The sequence below is a fragment of the Balaenoptera ricei genome, chromosome 17 (assembly GCF_028023285.1).
Source record: "Balaenoptera ricei isolate mBalRic1 chromosome 17, mBalRic1.hap2, whole genome shotgun sequence".
Taxonomy (NCBI): domain Eukaryota; kingdom Metazoa; phylum Chordata; class Mammalia; order Artiodactyla; family Balaenopteridae; genus Balaenoptera; species Balaenoptera ricei.
In genome coordinates this window covers 64942326-64958322 of record NC_082655.1, presented here as the reverse complement: position 1 = coordinate 64958322, position 15997 = coordinate 64942326, and the positions used below count along the sequence as shown (strand labels likewise).

Below are 15997 nucleotides of genomic sequence, written 5' to 3'. Positions count from 1 at the left end.
GGCAGGCACCTATTGGGTTTTCTCCCCAGTGATTCTCCCTTCTCTGGTGACTACTCTGCCCTATTCCAAAGGGGCAGAGTTGGGGCAGCCATATTTATACGAGTGGGTCAGGGGTGAACGTCCCGTCCAAGGTGAGCCAATCAGGAGTTCCTTCCTACAACCTCGGGAATGAAATCCAGAAAGAGATTCAGTGCTCCTTCATGTGGCTGCAAACTTGGGTGCTACTGGTAGCCACGTTCTCTGGTATGCGTGCTTGAGAGGCAGGAGCTGGTGTGGAGAGAGAAATGATTCACACATTCAGAGGGAGGTGGGGAATTGAGAGAGAGGGAGAAGGAAAGCTTCCTGGTTTCCCCACAGCCTTGTACTTCCTGGCTCCAGTTAATTTCTGCATTTCTGCCCCAAGCTTCTCTAAAATGCCCCCGTAGCTTTAGAACATATTTCCCATTGCTGGTTTGAATAGGTTTTTATAATTCACAGCCAAAGAATCCTAATCGATATGAGTAGTATTTTTCCTTGCAGGTATTTAATTTTAAAAATTCACATATTGGAGGCAAAATTTGAATTCAAGCGGACCACTAGTAATAGAGGAATTAACGGTAATATAAATTTAGAGCTGTAATGCTCTTAGAGACTGTCATTTTATAGATGTGGAAACTGAGGCCCAGGAAGGCTAAATCCTTTGCCAAGGTCACCTCTGTGTCTGACCCAGGACTTTAGACTCTTGACTCCTAGACCATGGCTCTTTCTCTCACACCCTCTAACTCTGAAATACTGAATCTACATTCACAACTTGTACACTTTAAAAAATAGACCATCTACTTCTGCATATTCTTATTCCTACTGTTTTGGATGAGAAGTTGAAACTCGAAGATGTTAAATGACTTCAAAAAGACTATACATTAACAGAAGAAGAACTAGAAGTTTATTCCCAGGCAGGAGGTTCCATCCAATAGGCCAGACTTCTCTGTCCATGCGTCCAGGTCACCACTGATCTGCTTAGGCTGGCAAATCCACCATGGCAGGGCTTTTAGGGTCATTCATCTACTCAACAAACATTTATTGAGTACTTACCATATTAAGGTGGGCACCATTCCACACCAGGAGATACAACGAGGGGTAAATTCAGTTGGTCAGCCTTGAGTGTAGGTGAGCTGCGAGAGCTTCACCTGGTGTATGTATATTTGGGGCTGGGGGTGGGTTCGGTCAGTAGACGTGTGGGTTGTGTGGAGGTGAGATAAGATATACTACTAGAGTTCAAGCGTGGTGGCTTTTTGACAGTGTCACCAGAATACAGCATGGTGCCCAAAGCACAGTGAGATGAGTGAGGGAAGGAATAACGACTCAGAGACACAAACAACGAGCTATAATGCAGGGGTTCTGAGTAAAACGCGCTCACCTCTCATGCTCATTTCCTGGTCTGCCTTTCCCTCAGCTAGACTGTGCATTCTTGAGAGGGAAGTAGTTTCATTTGTTTATTTATTTTCTGCATTTCCCAGCATGCATCACAGTGTGCTGCGCATCCAGTTGAGGGAGCGTTTAGTCATGTTAAGAGGTTAGAATGTAAGAGGAAAGCCATCCCAACACGGCAATTTATCAATGAGTCTCGGCAAGGTGAGAGGGATCTTGGGTGGTGTCTGCCAGAAATCAACAGCTGGGTTTGACCCACTCTAAGAAATCTTTGCTTTGAGCCAGATATTACAACGCCCCTCCTTGTGAGACACGTGTCTGTGATTGTGGAAATACGGGAATGTATCTGGGGGTGAGGATTGGAATTGAATCTTCTGGCCTGGGGAAGGGATAAACATGCAAAAATGGGAAGATGGGAGGCAGGATGGTGGGTCTCCATGGGTCCGAAGTCCTCTGAAGTGAGGGTGTTTTTGACTCGCTATGTTTTTGGTTAAGAAATGCCAGAGTACCCCTCAGGTTGAAGGTACCATAATCTTATCAACAGTAATGCCATATATTATCATGAGTGCCTATCTCTGTGTCAGGTTAAGCAGTGAGATTTCAAATTTATGTCTTCAGCAGGTTTCTCTATCGTTTTGATAGATCATTCATTTGTCCACTTACTCATTTATTTGATGTATCCATTTATCAGGTGCCTATATCATGGTGGGGTAGGTCGGGGGTTACTCAGAGACAAATTCACATGGGATCTTGCCATCAATGACTTCTTCGCTCCATGTGCAAAACTGTTAGGTTTTCTACCACCCTTGCCATAATGATAACAAGTGGCCTTTGGAAATTGAAAGGTACAGAACAAACCCTGGGCAGGTGCACTGAAAACTCAACAGCAGCAGGATTTAAACACCAATCAATTGGTCTGGACCACATTTCCAAGGTCCCTGGGAGTCCCGAAAACCTCCATATAATAAGGTAAGTTTCTCATTAATCTATTTTTATTTTATGGTGCAGGAAATTGGTTGAAGCTGTCAAAAAAAAATCACCGTTGAGAATGTTTGCTGGGCAGAAGAATACTAGGGCAACTCAGAGAGGTCACCCCAGGAAAGGGGAGGAGGGTCCTTGTCACAGCCTGAAGGGTGGTGTCTCGCCATTGATCTTTGGCAAGTTGTGCTGGAAAGGGCTGGTCAGAGTTCCAAAGCGCAATATTATATTTCCAATTATAATGCAAAAACAAACTTTTTCATAAAACACATTGGCCTCAGCACTGGGAGGTGACTACAAAGTCTAGTGCTGATTGAGAAAAGCTGAAAGCAGACACTGTAATTGATAAAGGAGATAAGTCAACCTGTGTCCTTTAGAGAATAACGAGTTCCATTTTTCATCAAAAAGATCTCCTTGTGTTGAAGAAACATTCTTTCCATAAATCTACTTAATGGTTTCCCCCCAGTGATATATAACATGGCAAGGGACGGCAGGCCACCCATCATTTGCATTGCTAATTCAACCCAAAGAAAACCCAAATGGTTCCCAGGAAGGGCTGCTAGCAAACTCTCTAAAGGGAAAATATCTAAAGGCTTCCCCGGGCTCTTCAAGCAGGTAGATGATTCTGAATAAATATCCTCTCACTAAACTTGAGATCGGATGCAAAGGTCCATCCCCCACCCCCCCCACCCCCACCCCGCGTGGCCACTCTGGTACGCTCAGCTCTGAGGGTGACTCCGTCAGATAGCTCCAGAGGCCAATGCCTCAGATACTTGGGTTGTGAGAACTGATTAGCTTCGTTTGTGCCCTGAGCTCATCCCTCTCCCACGACGGCCCTGACGGCCTTGGTGTTTCGGGGACCGTGGGCCGTGAGCGGTAGTCAGCGTTTACGGCATTGGGGAAACTGAAGATGCGTTTTAAAGATCCTGCCTGAAGTGGTGCTGCTGACCGAGGGCCGGAGCCTCAGGTGCTGATGGCCCAGGGGGAAGAAAGGGCCTGCCCCCTTCCGAGGGGATGATTTAGGGCCCTCTGCGCAGGGTGCCAGGCGGCAGACTTATTGTTCAACTTGGCTGATCTTCGTGAACCCCAACTTTACAAATGGGCTGTTACGTCCACGAGGGCCCAGCTTTATGGAGCAAAACCTATTTCCTCCGAGGGCACCCAGCCCTCTCGATGCTGGCAGACTTCCCCACATGGGAGTCATTAAAAACAACCCTAGAGTGATTTCCTTCTGTTGCTGTTTGTTTATCCTCCAGGCGCGTGTGAGTCAGCCAGATCGTGATTTGCGGTGGTTTTGCTCGACGTTGGCTGGTCAGGAACCCGGTTCCCAGTCACCCGGGAGGTGGCCCTGCAGTTTCGCAGAGACGGCGGGTGGCACGAGAACCCTCTAGTGTCACCTCTGTGCAGGGTGACAGGGCCGGGTGGGCCATGGCCTTTGGGATGGGTTACACTGGGGTGATGTTTAAGAGAGGAGAGCGAGGCAAGGAAAGAACAACAATGACCACACTTCACACAGAAACCGACCACATTTTTTACTGCAATGGCTCCACGCTGGATTCCAACATGCTGGTCCAGAGCATGGCTGGCTACAAGCTGGCAGGACCTCTACGGCTCCCCCGACAGGCTTTCCCTTCCCCGCCATGAACATTATTTCTTTTGATCCCACTCACTGCCCCAAGTGCAGAGGCAGTTATCAAAAAACACTTTGGATGCAAACAGTGAGTGGCTTACAACACACGGATGGGTGGGTGCGACGTCCACTGCGAACGTGGAATCCACAGAAATGGCTGGAGAGGCAAGACGCCTCCTTAGTGGCTAATAGGATGATGGCATTCAAAAAACCCGCAAGTGGTTTTTGTTTTCTTTTTGAATTCCTGGAGTCTATTGAAACTAATTGTTCCTAACGTTATTTCATATTCGTAATCAAATGTCTGACCTGATTTCAACCATGTTTGTTGGCATACATCTTTTGAGTGGTGTGCCTTGAAGTTATTCAGACTGATATGGGATGAAGATTACAAATATCTGCATAAAAAGAGAAACTGTGTGACTCTATATGAAGACAACGACCATCACATTCCACAGCACATCATTGGTTAATCTCTGAATCGTCAGGCATTATTTTAAATGAGAGAGAATATAAGTGAACACAAGCGCCACGACAAAACAATCATAACAACAGAACCAAAGCCAATTTCTCTATTAATCATTTAAGAATTGTACCTCTGTTTCTAACACTTTTCATTAATTGTTATTTTAAGCTCCAGTAGCAGGATCAGATTTCTGCTGCCTCTGGGCAAATGAGTTATGATCTGATCTCAAGTTCCAAGGGAAATGCTCAAAGTTTTATTTTCCCCCAGTTGAATAAACAGTACTATGTCTATTATCTCTTGTGTTAGAATAGTGTTGTCTTCACATAAGACTCAAATCATGGTATTAGTCATTCATTTCCTTGAGCACAGACACCCTCATGCGTGCTGACAGGTTTATAAGGATGCGGTGGCAGCCGTGGTTCTGGGAGCTGCTAGATGACCGACCTTGATTTCTTGCAGTCCTGAGCGATGGAGCCCGGGGGGGTCTGGTTATTGTCTGCTTTCTCTCCCAGATGCTGGGCTTGTCTGGAAGATTAATACGTTAACAAGAGCTGAAGGGCCAGGGTTGCACATCTTCAGACATGTTTATTAGCAGATGGCACACAGGATTCAAAGGTCACCACAAAAGTGACATTTTAAAGTGAAACAACAATATTTATGTTCAGATAGTCTACTGATGAGATCATGTGGAAATGGTTTTGATTAAATTAGCTTATAAATGGTTGCCAATCTATAGACAACTTAAAGTGCCACGTCTGTTTACCAAATGTTTTTTTCTCACGCTCTCACCTTTTAAATATTGATGACCAAATGCTGTGTTTTTTTGGGGGGGGGAGTTAAGATTATTTAACTGCAGGATTAGTATATTTGGTTTTGACTTCCTAGGTTATCCAATGTTTTTCATTCTAAAAATGTTATCTCCTGTGTGAGTTCTGAAATCTCACCTGCTATTATTTCTGCTCTGAAAGAATTTGGATTCCGCTGTTGTAAAATACAATGGCTTGCAATTTCTTTAGTATAAATTGGGTCTCTGGCGAGACTTAAAGTTCAGTCTCTCAGATCAAACCTTATGTTCAATATCAGAAAAGAGGTATGAGCTGGATTTCAGAAATTCTTATTAAATCTGCGTTTTGGCCTCTGTAGCCCTCAGGAGCCACACTTCTGTGACAACGTGCGCTTGTGTTTCATACAACAATGTGAAAACCAAAATGCAGCCAAGGGGAAGGAACCCTCCTCTCAGCTTCTTTTTTTTTTTCCCTCTCTGCTGTGCCTACTACCTAGCAGGAATGTGAATGAAAATATTTACCTCAGAAAATGGTTTAGTCAGAATGCTCAACAGTCTGAAATGAGAATTCACCTTTTGCAAGTCTTGCAAATCTCCGTGGTCAGCAAAACCCACAGAAATATTTCCAGAAAAGGCATTAAAATGCAGAAATAATGATCAATCAGTAGATTAAAACTTTCACAGACATATTTACAGGAAACAAATATGACCATATAGACTGTTTCTCATTTATTTACATTGAATTGTATTAGGAATAATTTTGTAGGATATAGATATTACTGTCTTGAGTTTTTCACCTTATTATTATGTCTATCTTATTTTTCATACAGTTACAAAATTACAAATGTAAGAATACAACAGAAGATGTACTCACTTTTCAAGAGAACCTTTTTCAATATTCATCGCCCCTTCCATTGGATCCAATCCTTGTTCAGAAAATTGCTTCAAGGCACTTAAAGCTGCCTAAAAACGAAAACAAACACACAGACAAGGAGATCCAGTTACTGACTTTCATGTAATAAATAGGTACGTAATGGTAAAAGAGAGCTTTGATATATAGTAAAGGCTATCATTTTCATTAGTCTAAATAAATGCTTTTCTGTATCATTTAACAAAACTACATTTAAAAGGCTCTATTATGATGGAGCAATGCATATACTACGAAGGCTTTATTTTTTGTGTGTCTGGGGGAAGAGGTGGACAGAGGAGTCTCCATAAATCTCATGCCTTATCCATAATTTTGTAAAATCACAATGTTTTATACCGCAAATGTAGAAAACACCTAGTAGAAGCCTGTCATTCTTTGATGATGAGTTTTGCATCATTTCTCCTCACATTACTGAAACTACACATCGTCTTCCTCCAGATGTGAGAACATCAGATTTTTTCCCAGCTTTCCAAAGTTAGCATAAATGTATTGTTCAATTTTATAGACACGTAGCCTCAACCAAGTCACAGAATGTGAGCCCAGAAATGGACCAAATACACCCTTGCATACCGAGGGGATGGTATGATGGTATCCTGTGAGGAGAGAGAAAATCTGCGCTCCATGGGGCCCTGGGAAGGCAGGCCTGGCCGCGGCAGAGCCTCCTGTGGTGTGGATACGCCGGGGATGCGGGATGTGAATGCGTGGGATGCTGAAGGGTGTTGACAGGCTGGTGGGGCCTCGCTGAATAGCTGGGAGGCACCAAAAAATGTGATGCTGATAAGATCTGCATAAGTTATTGACACTCTGGTGCCCGGTCCAAATTGTTATTTCTTTGAATAAGAATTTGGTTCTTCTTCCCCTCCCCAAACCCCACCACTTCTCAGGTCAATTAGAAGAGCTTTGTTGTGTCTGAGATAGGTGTGAGCGGCCCAAGTTGTTTGCCTCTTGGAGATCCTGCTGGGTCACACTTTGGTCTGTATCTGTATCTTCTCAACCGCCTCTGACAAAGACCTAACTCTGTCAGTTGCTCAAACTTTTATCTGCCAGGGGCCCCTTTTGGGTAGCTGAGTGCATGATCTCTTCTACATCTCTTTATGCGTAATATATCTTTTTGGTGTTGATTTTTCAGTTAATAGGCTTTATTTTTTTTTAGGGCAGTTTTAAGTTTGCAGATAAAATGGAGCAGGGAGAGTTCCCATATACCCTCTCCCACTCCACCCTCAACACTGTTTCCCCTATTATTAACATCCTGCATTCCGGAGGTATATTTGTTACAACTGATGAAATATTGATATATTATCATTAACTAAAGTCCAGAGTCTACAACTCTGTGTTGTACAGTCTATGGATTTTGACAAATGTATAATGGCACGTGTCCACTCTTACAGTATCATACGGAATAATTTTATTGCCCTAAAACTCCACTGTGCTCCACCATTCACCCCTCCTCCCTTTCCCCCCAATCCCTGGCAACCCCTATTTTTTTTTTTTTTTTACAATCTCTATAGTTTTGTCTTTTTCGAAATTCATACAGCTGGAATCACACAGTATGTAGCACTTTCAGATTGGCTTCTTTCACTAAGCAATATGCATTTAAAGTTCCTCTATCCTCTATGTCTTTTCATCTCATCTTTTTTTCACTGCTGAATATACTCCATTGCGTGGATGTACCATAGTTTATTTTTCCTCTCTTCTCTCTTTGTCGTTCTATCTTTTAAATCTCAACCCCTATATTCAACCAAAAAGGAAAAATATACCCTTTACTTTTTTTTTTAGGCTACTTCTTCTTTTCGGATCTCTAAGCTGGTCTCCCCAGTTCAGACGTGCTAATTTGAATGCCCACTCACGCCTGCAGCCCCAACCTGGGCGGGCAGGGGGAGGCCGTGGTTGGGCTCTCTGTTTCATCATTATCTCCTTGAACCTGGAGTCCTGTGGGGATGTCAGTGCCCTATCCCACTACCCCTGATCTTGGTCCAGGCTCCTACTCTACAGCAGCTGGTGTAGGCTGTAGTGGCAGGTAAGCACTAACATCGGTTGGGTAGGAGCAATGTGGCCATCTCACTGGGCACTGTTATTGGTTGAATTGTGTCCACCCCCCACATTCGTATGTTGAAGTCCTAAACCCCCATACTCAGAATATGGCCCTATTTGGAAATAGGGTGACTGCTGATATAATTAAGATGAAGTCATGCTAGATTAGGGTGTGGCCTGATCCATCATGACCAATGTCTTTATAAAAAGGGGAAATTCAGAAACAGAAACCCACACAGGGAGAACACCGTGCGAAGAAGAAGGCGGAGATTGGAGTGATGCAACAGAAGTCAAGGAATGCCAAAGACTGCCAGCAAACCACCAGAAACTAGGAGAGGCACGGAACAGATTTCTCCCTCATAGCCCTCAGAAGGAACCAACCCTGCCAACACTTTGATCTTGGCCTTCTAACTTCCAGAACTGTGAGACAATAAATTCCTGTTGAATTTATTGTTGGTGGTCCTTTGTTATGGAGGCCCTAGCAAATGAATACAGGTACATTATGATTCCTCTTTAAGGATAGTAATTATATCCTTATAAGAGGATAGTCCTTATATTATCTTTTTATTATAAAAATAGTTTTTCATTACAGAAAAATCATAACATGTAGGCAAGCAAAAAGAATGTGAAAATAGTCACAGCCTTACCCACCACTCACAACTTGGTGTACATCTTTCCACATCCTTTTCTATCCCCTCCCCATATGTACACTCTCTAACCTGGATCATATCCTAACACTGCTCTTGTCATTGAACGTGAACAGTTTTCCACCTCAACAGAAACATCTCAGCAGCCTCATTTTGCAGGACTGCACAGTATCTCACTGACTTTATGTGCCTTTCTGTATTTAGCCAATCCCTAGTGTTGGACATTGAGGCCACACCCACTTTTTAAGCTGTTATTAACACTGCACCAAGCTTCTTAATGGTTAAAAATCTTTGAGTACGTTCTCAATAATTTCCTTGTGATAAATTCCTAGAAACTGAATTTCTGGGCCAAAGGGTGTGCACATTTGTAAAGATCTGATATAAACTTCCCCCTGCCCTCAGGGAGGTTGTACCCACCAGCACGCTGAGGCACATCTGCTTCTCTAGGTGCTTCTGTAATCACCTCTCAGAACCACTTCGTGGATCACTGGAGCGAACCAGTTTTGTCATTTTACAGCCCCACTTTATTTTTCATTTGTCCATCCCTACCATTTACCTCATTCACTAGACTTGGCTTTGAGTGAAGTTTGGTTGCTTTCAAAAGTTAAATTCACCCTCAGAAGACTCAGATTTGGACAAGTTTCCGCCTAAGAAAAAGTAATTGGCAGAGATATTTGATTCTTATTAAATTCAATTAGATGACCTCTGGGGTCAAGTCCTGAAACGCTGAGGGAGCTGGACAGCCTTCCCGGGTGACTCTGCTGAGAACGGTCCCGTGGGTGTGCACATCCTTGCGGGCTTGTCTCGTGAACCTGAGCTCTGCAGTCCCGCCCTCCGTGCGTGTGCGCGGAGGTGAGAGCCCGGCCCGCTCGCTGCTAACCTGTAAAGACCAGTCCGTGCCGGACCTCTCCAGATAGCCCAGCTTCGTGGGGTGGGCGAATGAACAGAGAGTTCTTTGTATATTCAACAATTTTGAACAAATGAACAGCTATTTTGTTCTGATCCATTAATATGTGAATTATTGGTAGGAATGCTGATTTTTATCAATTTCTTCCCAGATGGATTATTATAGACGGCTATTTCAGTGCCTTCTATAGTAGTCTATCTGCAATGTGGTTGGTACTGCTGCATGAGACTTTTGAGAGCTCCAGGGCTTCTTGGTCCTGTTTTATTCCCAATAAGGCCAAAACGACAACCGAAACGAAATCGTTTTTTGAAAATCACTTATAGGCTAATTGTAGCCCAGTTTCACTAGCTGCTTTGGAAATACTTGTTGCCTGAATACCAGGAACCAAACGTCTTACTTCACCGAGTCCAGGACCCAGTGACACCTGTTCGCATCCACCCAAAAAGAGATGCACATTTGAGATGAAAGCGAGGTCTCAGGGAGCAGGTTGGGTGTTTGAGCTCTTGCAAAATCTCCTGGATGATTTAATCATCCAGGCAGGTCCCCAAGCGCTGTCAAGATGATTGTCATTGCTCCAAGAACGTCCTACCAGCTGGAGTGGCGGAGTGCTCTTTCACTCGATGCCATGAAGGATTTCAGAATTCTTGTGCGGCTGCTTCCCTCCAAAGGTATGTTTAAAAGCTTCCAAATAACATTCCCTTAACTGTCTGATGAGATAATTCAGCCCACATCTTATTGATAACCCTGAATACAATCCCTTATAAATATGAGAGGACTTCTTTCTACTTTATAAAAGGCAATGAAGACACTTTATCTTCTCTGTAAACAGCAATCGCTGCCATTTGATGAACATCCCTCTGCCACAGCCATGAGACCGGGTCCCTTACCTGCGTGACCTCAGGTGTTACCACAGCCCTGCAAGGTAGGTCCTTCCCATGAGGAATTCAGCAACCTACTCGAGGTCACATGGCTAGTAAGTGGCAGAGCAGAGAGAGATGTGCACCCAGCCCATATCCTTGGTCACATCACTTTATTTCCTTCAAACGTAAAAGCTGCTCACATTCAGCCTAGGCAACTTCAGCATAACTCCTTTCAATATCATTATTTCAAAATCACTCCTATAACCTCCTCTATACTCACTCTATTGATTATTTCCCATGATAATGAATTGAGGTAAGCTCATGAAATGATCTCCATTTTCTAGAGAAGGGCTTTATTACCTTGTGGGGAATCACACAGTTTCCAGCCTCCAGCTTTTTTGGGGTCCCTTTTTTGGGGTTGACTTCTGAGACCTCATTTGGCGCTTCTATAACGCTTGCAGTTTGGTTAAAACTAAATTGCTATAGCAATTATTTCATCACTGAGAATGACCCAAAGGCCACAATTCCTTGCCTTCCCTCCCGTCGTTCTCAGAAGAGTTCATCTGTCACCTTCCTGTGGTGGCTGGGAGGAGGGAGAAATGAGGTGCAGTGTCTGCCTGGGATTGTGGGATGTAGGCTACCCAGTGAGAGGAGGTGCTGGGACCGCAAAGGCGAAATGGAGAGAGAAAGAGGGCTCGGCTGTGCTTTAGAGGGAGCGATAAGCCACATGAGTTCAGGAAAGTCGAGATGGGCAGGCGCTGCCAAGCAGGCACTACCCTGACAGGTACTAATAGAGCCCTGGCCCCGCTGCTTCCTCCCCGCTTCTCATGAGCTCCATGAGGAATCAGGGGCTCTCCTTCCACACCCAACCCCGCTCATCACCCACCACTTCCCCTGAAAGGACACTTTACCGAGTAAGAAAGTCCATGGAGTGAGATGGGTTTGCTTCGCCTTCTACAGCAAAACGCCCGCAACAATAGGATAATGCAGCAACCCCAAAATAGCCACATAACATTTAGCACGACCCAAATATCGGTCCTTTCAAAGAACAATGTACAACGGAGTAGCATTTCGAACAAAAAACTGAAATTGAACAGTCCACAAAAATGTTTTACTGTGTTCGTCCAAATCTGTCCAGAAGATGGTAAACAAAATCCTTATGTTTAAACTACCTGAGCTGAATAAATTGTTACTTGCTAGAGGCCAGTTGCTTTACAAAAAATTAAGAATATGTTATAAATATGTGACGTAATATTAAAGGACGCTTTGGAGTGAGAGAAAAATCAAATAGCCTTCATTTGGGGAGACACAGTTGAAGTCCGATTAGAAGCAAGTTCATACACACACACACACACGCACGCACACACAATGGAATATTACTCAGCCATAAAAAAGAATGGAATAATGCCATTTGCAGCAACGTGGATGGACCTAGAGGTGATCATACTAAGTGAAGTAAGTCAGAAAGAGAAAGACAAATATCATATGATATCACTTATATGTGGAATCTAAAAAAATGATACAAATGAACTTATTTACAAAACAGAAACAGACTCACAGACATAGAAAACAGATTTACGGTTACCAAAGGGGACAGTGTGTGGTGGTGGGGGGAGATGAATTAGGAGTCTGGGATTAACATACACACACTACCTAAAATAGGTAAATGACAAGGACCTACTGCATAGCCCAGGGAACTGTACTCAACAACCTATAATGGAAAAGAATCTGAAAAAGAATATATATATACATATATGTATGTATAACTGAATCACTTTGCTGTACACTTGAAACTAACATAACATTGTAAATTAACTATACTTAAATAAAACATTTTTAAAAAGAAGCAATTTCTACCTTGTCCATTACTGAGATGGTAAAGAGATAAAAGATGTTCAGCTCCTGCTGCCTGCAGGTCACCCTCTCGGCATGGACAATTTGCCATGTGATAAATGTAAACTAACCTTGGGGAGTCGTGGGGAGGAGGTAAATCTGGGTTCCTTAATGAACAACATCCTGAATGATGCTTAAACCCAAGTTGTATAACTTCCCACACACTGTGGATTCGAGAATTTCAAAGATACACTAACATAAGTACCCAGAACCCTCCATATGGCTTTGACCATAAACAAACAGACAACTATATGATTTCATTTCCAAGGTCAGAAAATGTTTTCCTAGCAAATCAAAACAAACTCACTCAGCATCCTTTTGTATGTTACCACAGTCTACCAACTGGAATCTTAAACTTTAGCTTTATGATACTTTATATGTTCCAGGACATTTTTTTTTTTAAGGTATATCCAAGGCAATAGATGTAGCTTTGTTTGAAAGGAGAAAAAATTTTAAAGTGTTTTAAAGAAGTGGATGACATTTCCTTTCCTTATTCCTGTCTTTTCAGCTCAACACTTGTATCCATTTGTGTGTGTGTGTGTTTCCCTTAGAGGAGGGCATCTGCATAGATACATAGAAATATTTTTGTCCCCAAAAGATTTTACAACTGTTTTGGGAATAAAGCCCCACAGGTTCTAAAACAGATGTCGCTGCCATTTCGTGTATCGCTTGTTTTGTGCGTGGTTATAGCAATGCCAGAAACATGATGCCAATAAGATACTTTCCATGCCTGTTTGTTGGTCTCGGTTCACACGTGTGTGTGTGTGTGTGTGTGTGTGTGTGTGTCCACAGGATGGGGGTGAGCCTTTCCAGCCATTTCTGTAATTTCTAACTTTTCTATTGTCAATCAGCAATTTAGCAAACTGTGTTGAAACCAGTGCCTATTCTTCTTGCTTCCTTCTGCAGGGACTAAAGAGTTTGTAACGACAATATAGCAGCGCTAAGTCATTCTCTGAGAGACAACAATGGTTCATTAGCAAAATGTGAATTTTAACTTATCCCCTCATGGCACGCAGTTCTTTTCGGAGTCTTGGAACAGGATGTCCAATGGGTCCTTTTATTTCTTTTTTTTCCATTTCACACTTTTCCCACCTATTTCACATCCTGAATCCCAGAAACAGACAGGCTGTTCCCATTAAAGTCAATGGTAACCATACATGTCCGAATGTGGCCTTCATTTTGAAGTAAGTGTTCAAGGTTTGTTTTGTTCTGCCTTTTCCCCCTAAAGTGCTTGCTCATATGGAACTCTTCCTGGGAGCAGGTCTAACTGCTGGATTCATTTCAGAACGCACGCATTGGACATATATGCAGCTCATTAAATCAGTCTCCTTTAATGAGAAAATGATAGGCTTCAAACTGCAAACATCTTCATTTGCAGCTGAGAACTCCCCTCACCTCTCTTCCCAACAATCTTTGAGACCGACTCTCCGTGAAGTCATTTAAAAATGACTGAAAAACCAGAAGGTCTTTTCTTCAGTAGGCTTGAAGTCTTATTGCCCAAAGAATGTGAGTTTTAATGTTTCTAAGTTATCATTTTCTTACTTTGAATGGTCTATAACAAAATGCCAAGTCTCTTTTTATATAAAATAAGAGAAACCCAAAAGAGAAGATCGTATTTCTAAATTTTATCACATTATGATAGGAGCCTCAGTCTATTACTTTTCAGATGAATCAATGGTAGGACTTTAAAAATAAAATAAAAAGTTGATTATACTGAGCTTCAATTAAACCATTTGCTGCCCTGCTTTCTAACAATTTCATCATAGTCCGCACTTTCATTTATGCTTACACAATCCTATTGGTTCAGGTAATTTCCACAAAATTGGTACCTTATAAAAAAGCTCTTACTGTTGGAACAAAGGGATGTCAGTTAAGGTGATGGCTACTCACTGTGTAAAAAAAAAAAAAAAAAAGGGCTTCCCTGGTGGCACAGTGGTTGAGAATCTGCCTGCCAATGCAGGGGACACGGGTTTGAGCCCTGGTCTGGGAGGATCCCACATGCCACGGAGCAACTAGGCCCGTGAGCTACAACTACTGAGCCTGCGCGTCTGGAGCCTGTGCTCCGCAACAAGAGAGGCCGCGACAGTGAAAGGCCCGCGCACCGCGATGAAGAGTGGCCCCCGCTCGCCGCAACTAGAGAAAGCCCTCGCACAGAAACGAAGACCCAACACAGCCATAAATAATAAATAAATAAAATTAAAAAAAAAAAAAAAAAGAGGTGTGGGTGGTCGGAAGACTAAGGCGTGCCTTGGACAGTCTCCTAAGGCAAAGAATAGGAATTTTGGCTCCAGAATTTGGGGAATTAGCACAAACTTGGGCACTTAAACTATAGACTTAGCCATCACCTTTATTTCAGCAATCAGGCACATACTGTTGGGTAATCCACGTAGCTGCCAGCCTTGACAATGATACAGAGTTGAATTTGAAGCAGGATTAACTGTGCTAAGGAATGTTTTCAGTGTGTTTAGAGCTTGAGCAGCGATATCCGTGCTGCCATGGCTTCCTCCAATCACGCTGTTTCTGTTTTGCCAACAGCATTCCCTTTAAATTCGTGTGTTGTCTTTTATTTAATTATTTTTGCTTCAACAAAAAACCCCCTTTGTAACGGTGTTTACTGAAACATGGCGTTGGGCACAAAGGCAAGTGTCCATCTCTCTCCGAACTTGGCAGGATAATCACCCACAAAGGTGTCCTACCCCCCAGAATCTGAATATGGCAAAAGTGATTTTGCAGATGGGACTGAGGTATGAACACTGAGATGGAGAGGTTATCCTGGATGATCCACGTGGGTCCAATCTAATCACATGACTCCTTAAAACCACAGAACCTTTCCTGGCTTTGGTCAGAGAGAAAGACGTGGCCAGGAAAACATGCTCAACAAAAAGCAACGTTGTTAGTTTTGAAGATGGAGGAAGTCAAGGAAGGTGTGTGGCCGCTATAAGCTGGAAAAGGCAAGGAGACCAGTTCACTCCTAGAGCCCCAAAAAGGAACTGCCGACACCTTGATTTCAGCTCAGTGAGACTCCTGTCTGACTTCTGACCCACAGAGCTCTAAGATAACAAACACGTTTGTGTTGGGCTAAGCCACTCAGCCTGTTCATTTGTTACAGCAGCAAGGGAAAACTAATACACTCTTCCAGTCATCTGGACAAGGAAGTGAACGGGCATGGCATTTGGAGTCTGTCAGGCCTAGATTAAAATGTCAGCTCCACTGCAGACCAGCCGGGTGTCTTTATGCAAGTGACTGTATGTCTCAGAGCCTCGTTTTCATCATCTGTAAACTGGAAACTACAACACCTACCACGTCGGATTGTTTGAGAGGTTAATGCCTGGCCTATAGTGGTGTTTTATAAATGAAGGCCTTTAGTACACAACTTTCTCTGTTGAGCCCAACATTCAGTCATAAAATTCTTTATGCTGTCTGTCTCCATGTTAATTTATGTCCAGTTTCCTGTATATTTCTATCAACT

The 15997-nt window shown here is 43.1% G+C and overlaps 1 protein-coding gene across 15 annotated transcripts in view; it reads right to left on the bottom strand.

Moving 5' to 3' along the window:
- Positions 1-206: 206 nt before the first annotated feature.
- The window catches only part of STAU2 (staufen double-stranded RNA binding protein 2), a 318701-nt gene continuing 302910 nt past the window's right edge, over positions 207-15997 (bottom strand). For 11 of the 15 annotated variants that reach the window (XM_059901309.1, XM_059901320.1, XM_059901308.1 and 8 more), the window contains 3 exons: positions 6137-6225; positions 4923-5003; positions 207-267 (listed from right to left, as the gene is read on the bottom strand). In XM_059901309.1, coding sequence (XP_059757292.1) covers positions 222-267; positions 4923-5003; positions 6137-6225 — 216 coding nt within the window. In that variant the 3' untranslated portion in view covers positions 207-221. Of the gene's footprint in view, positions 268-3892; positions 5004-6136; positions 6226-15997 lie in introns of those variants that run through there. The other 4 variants (XM_059901313.1, XM_059901318.1, XM_059901315.1 and 1 more) reach the window with 2 other exon arrangements.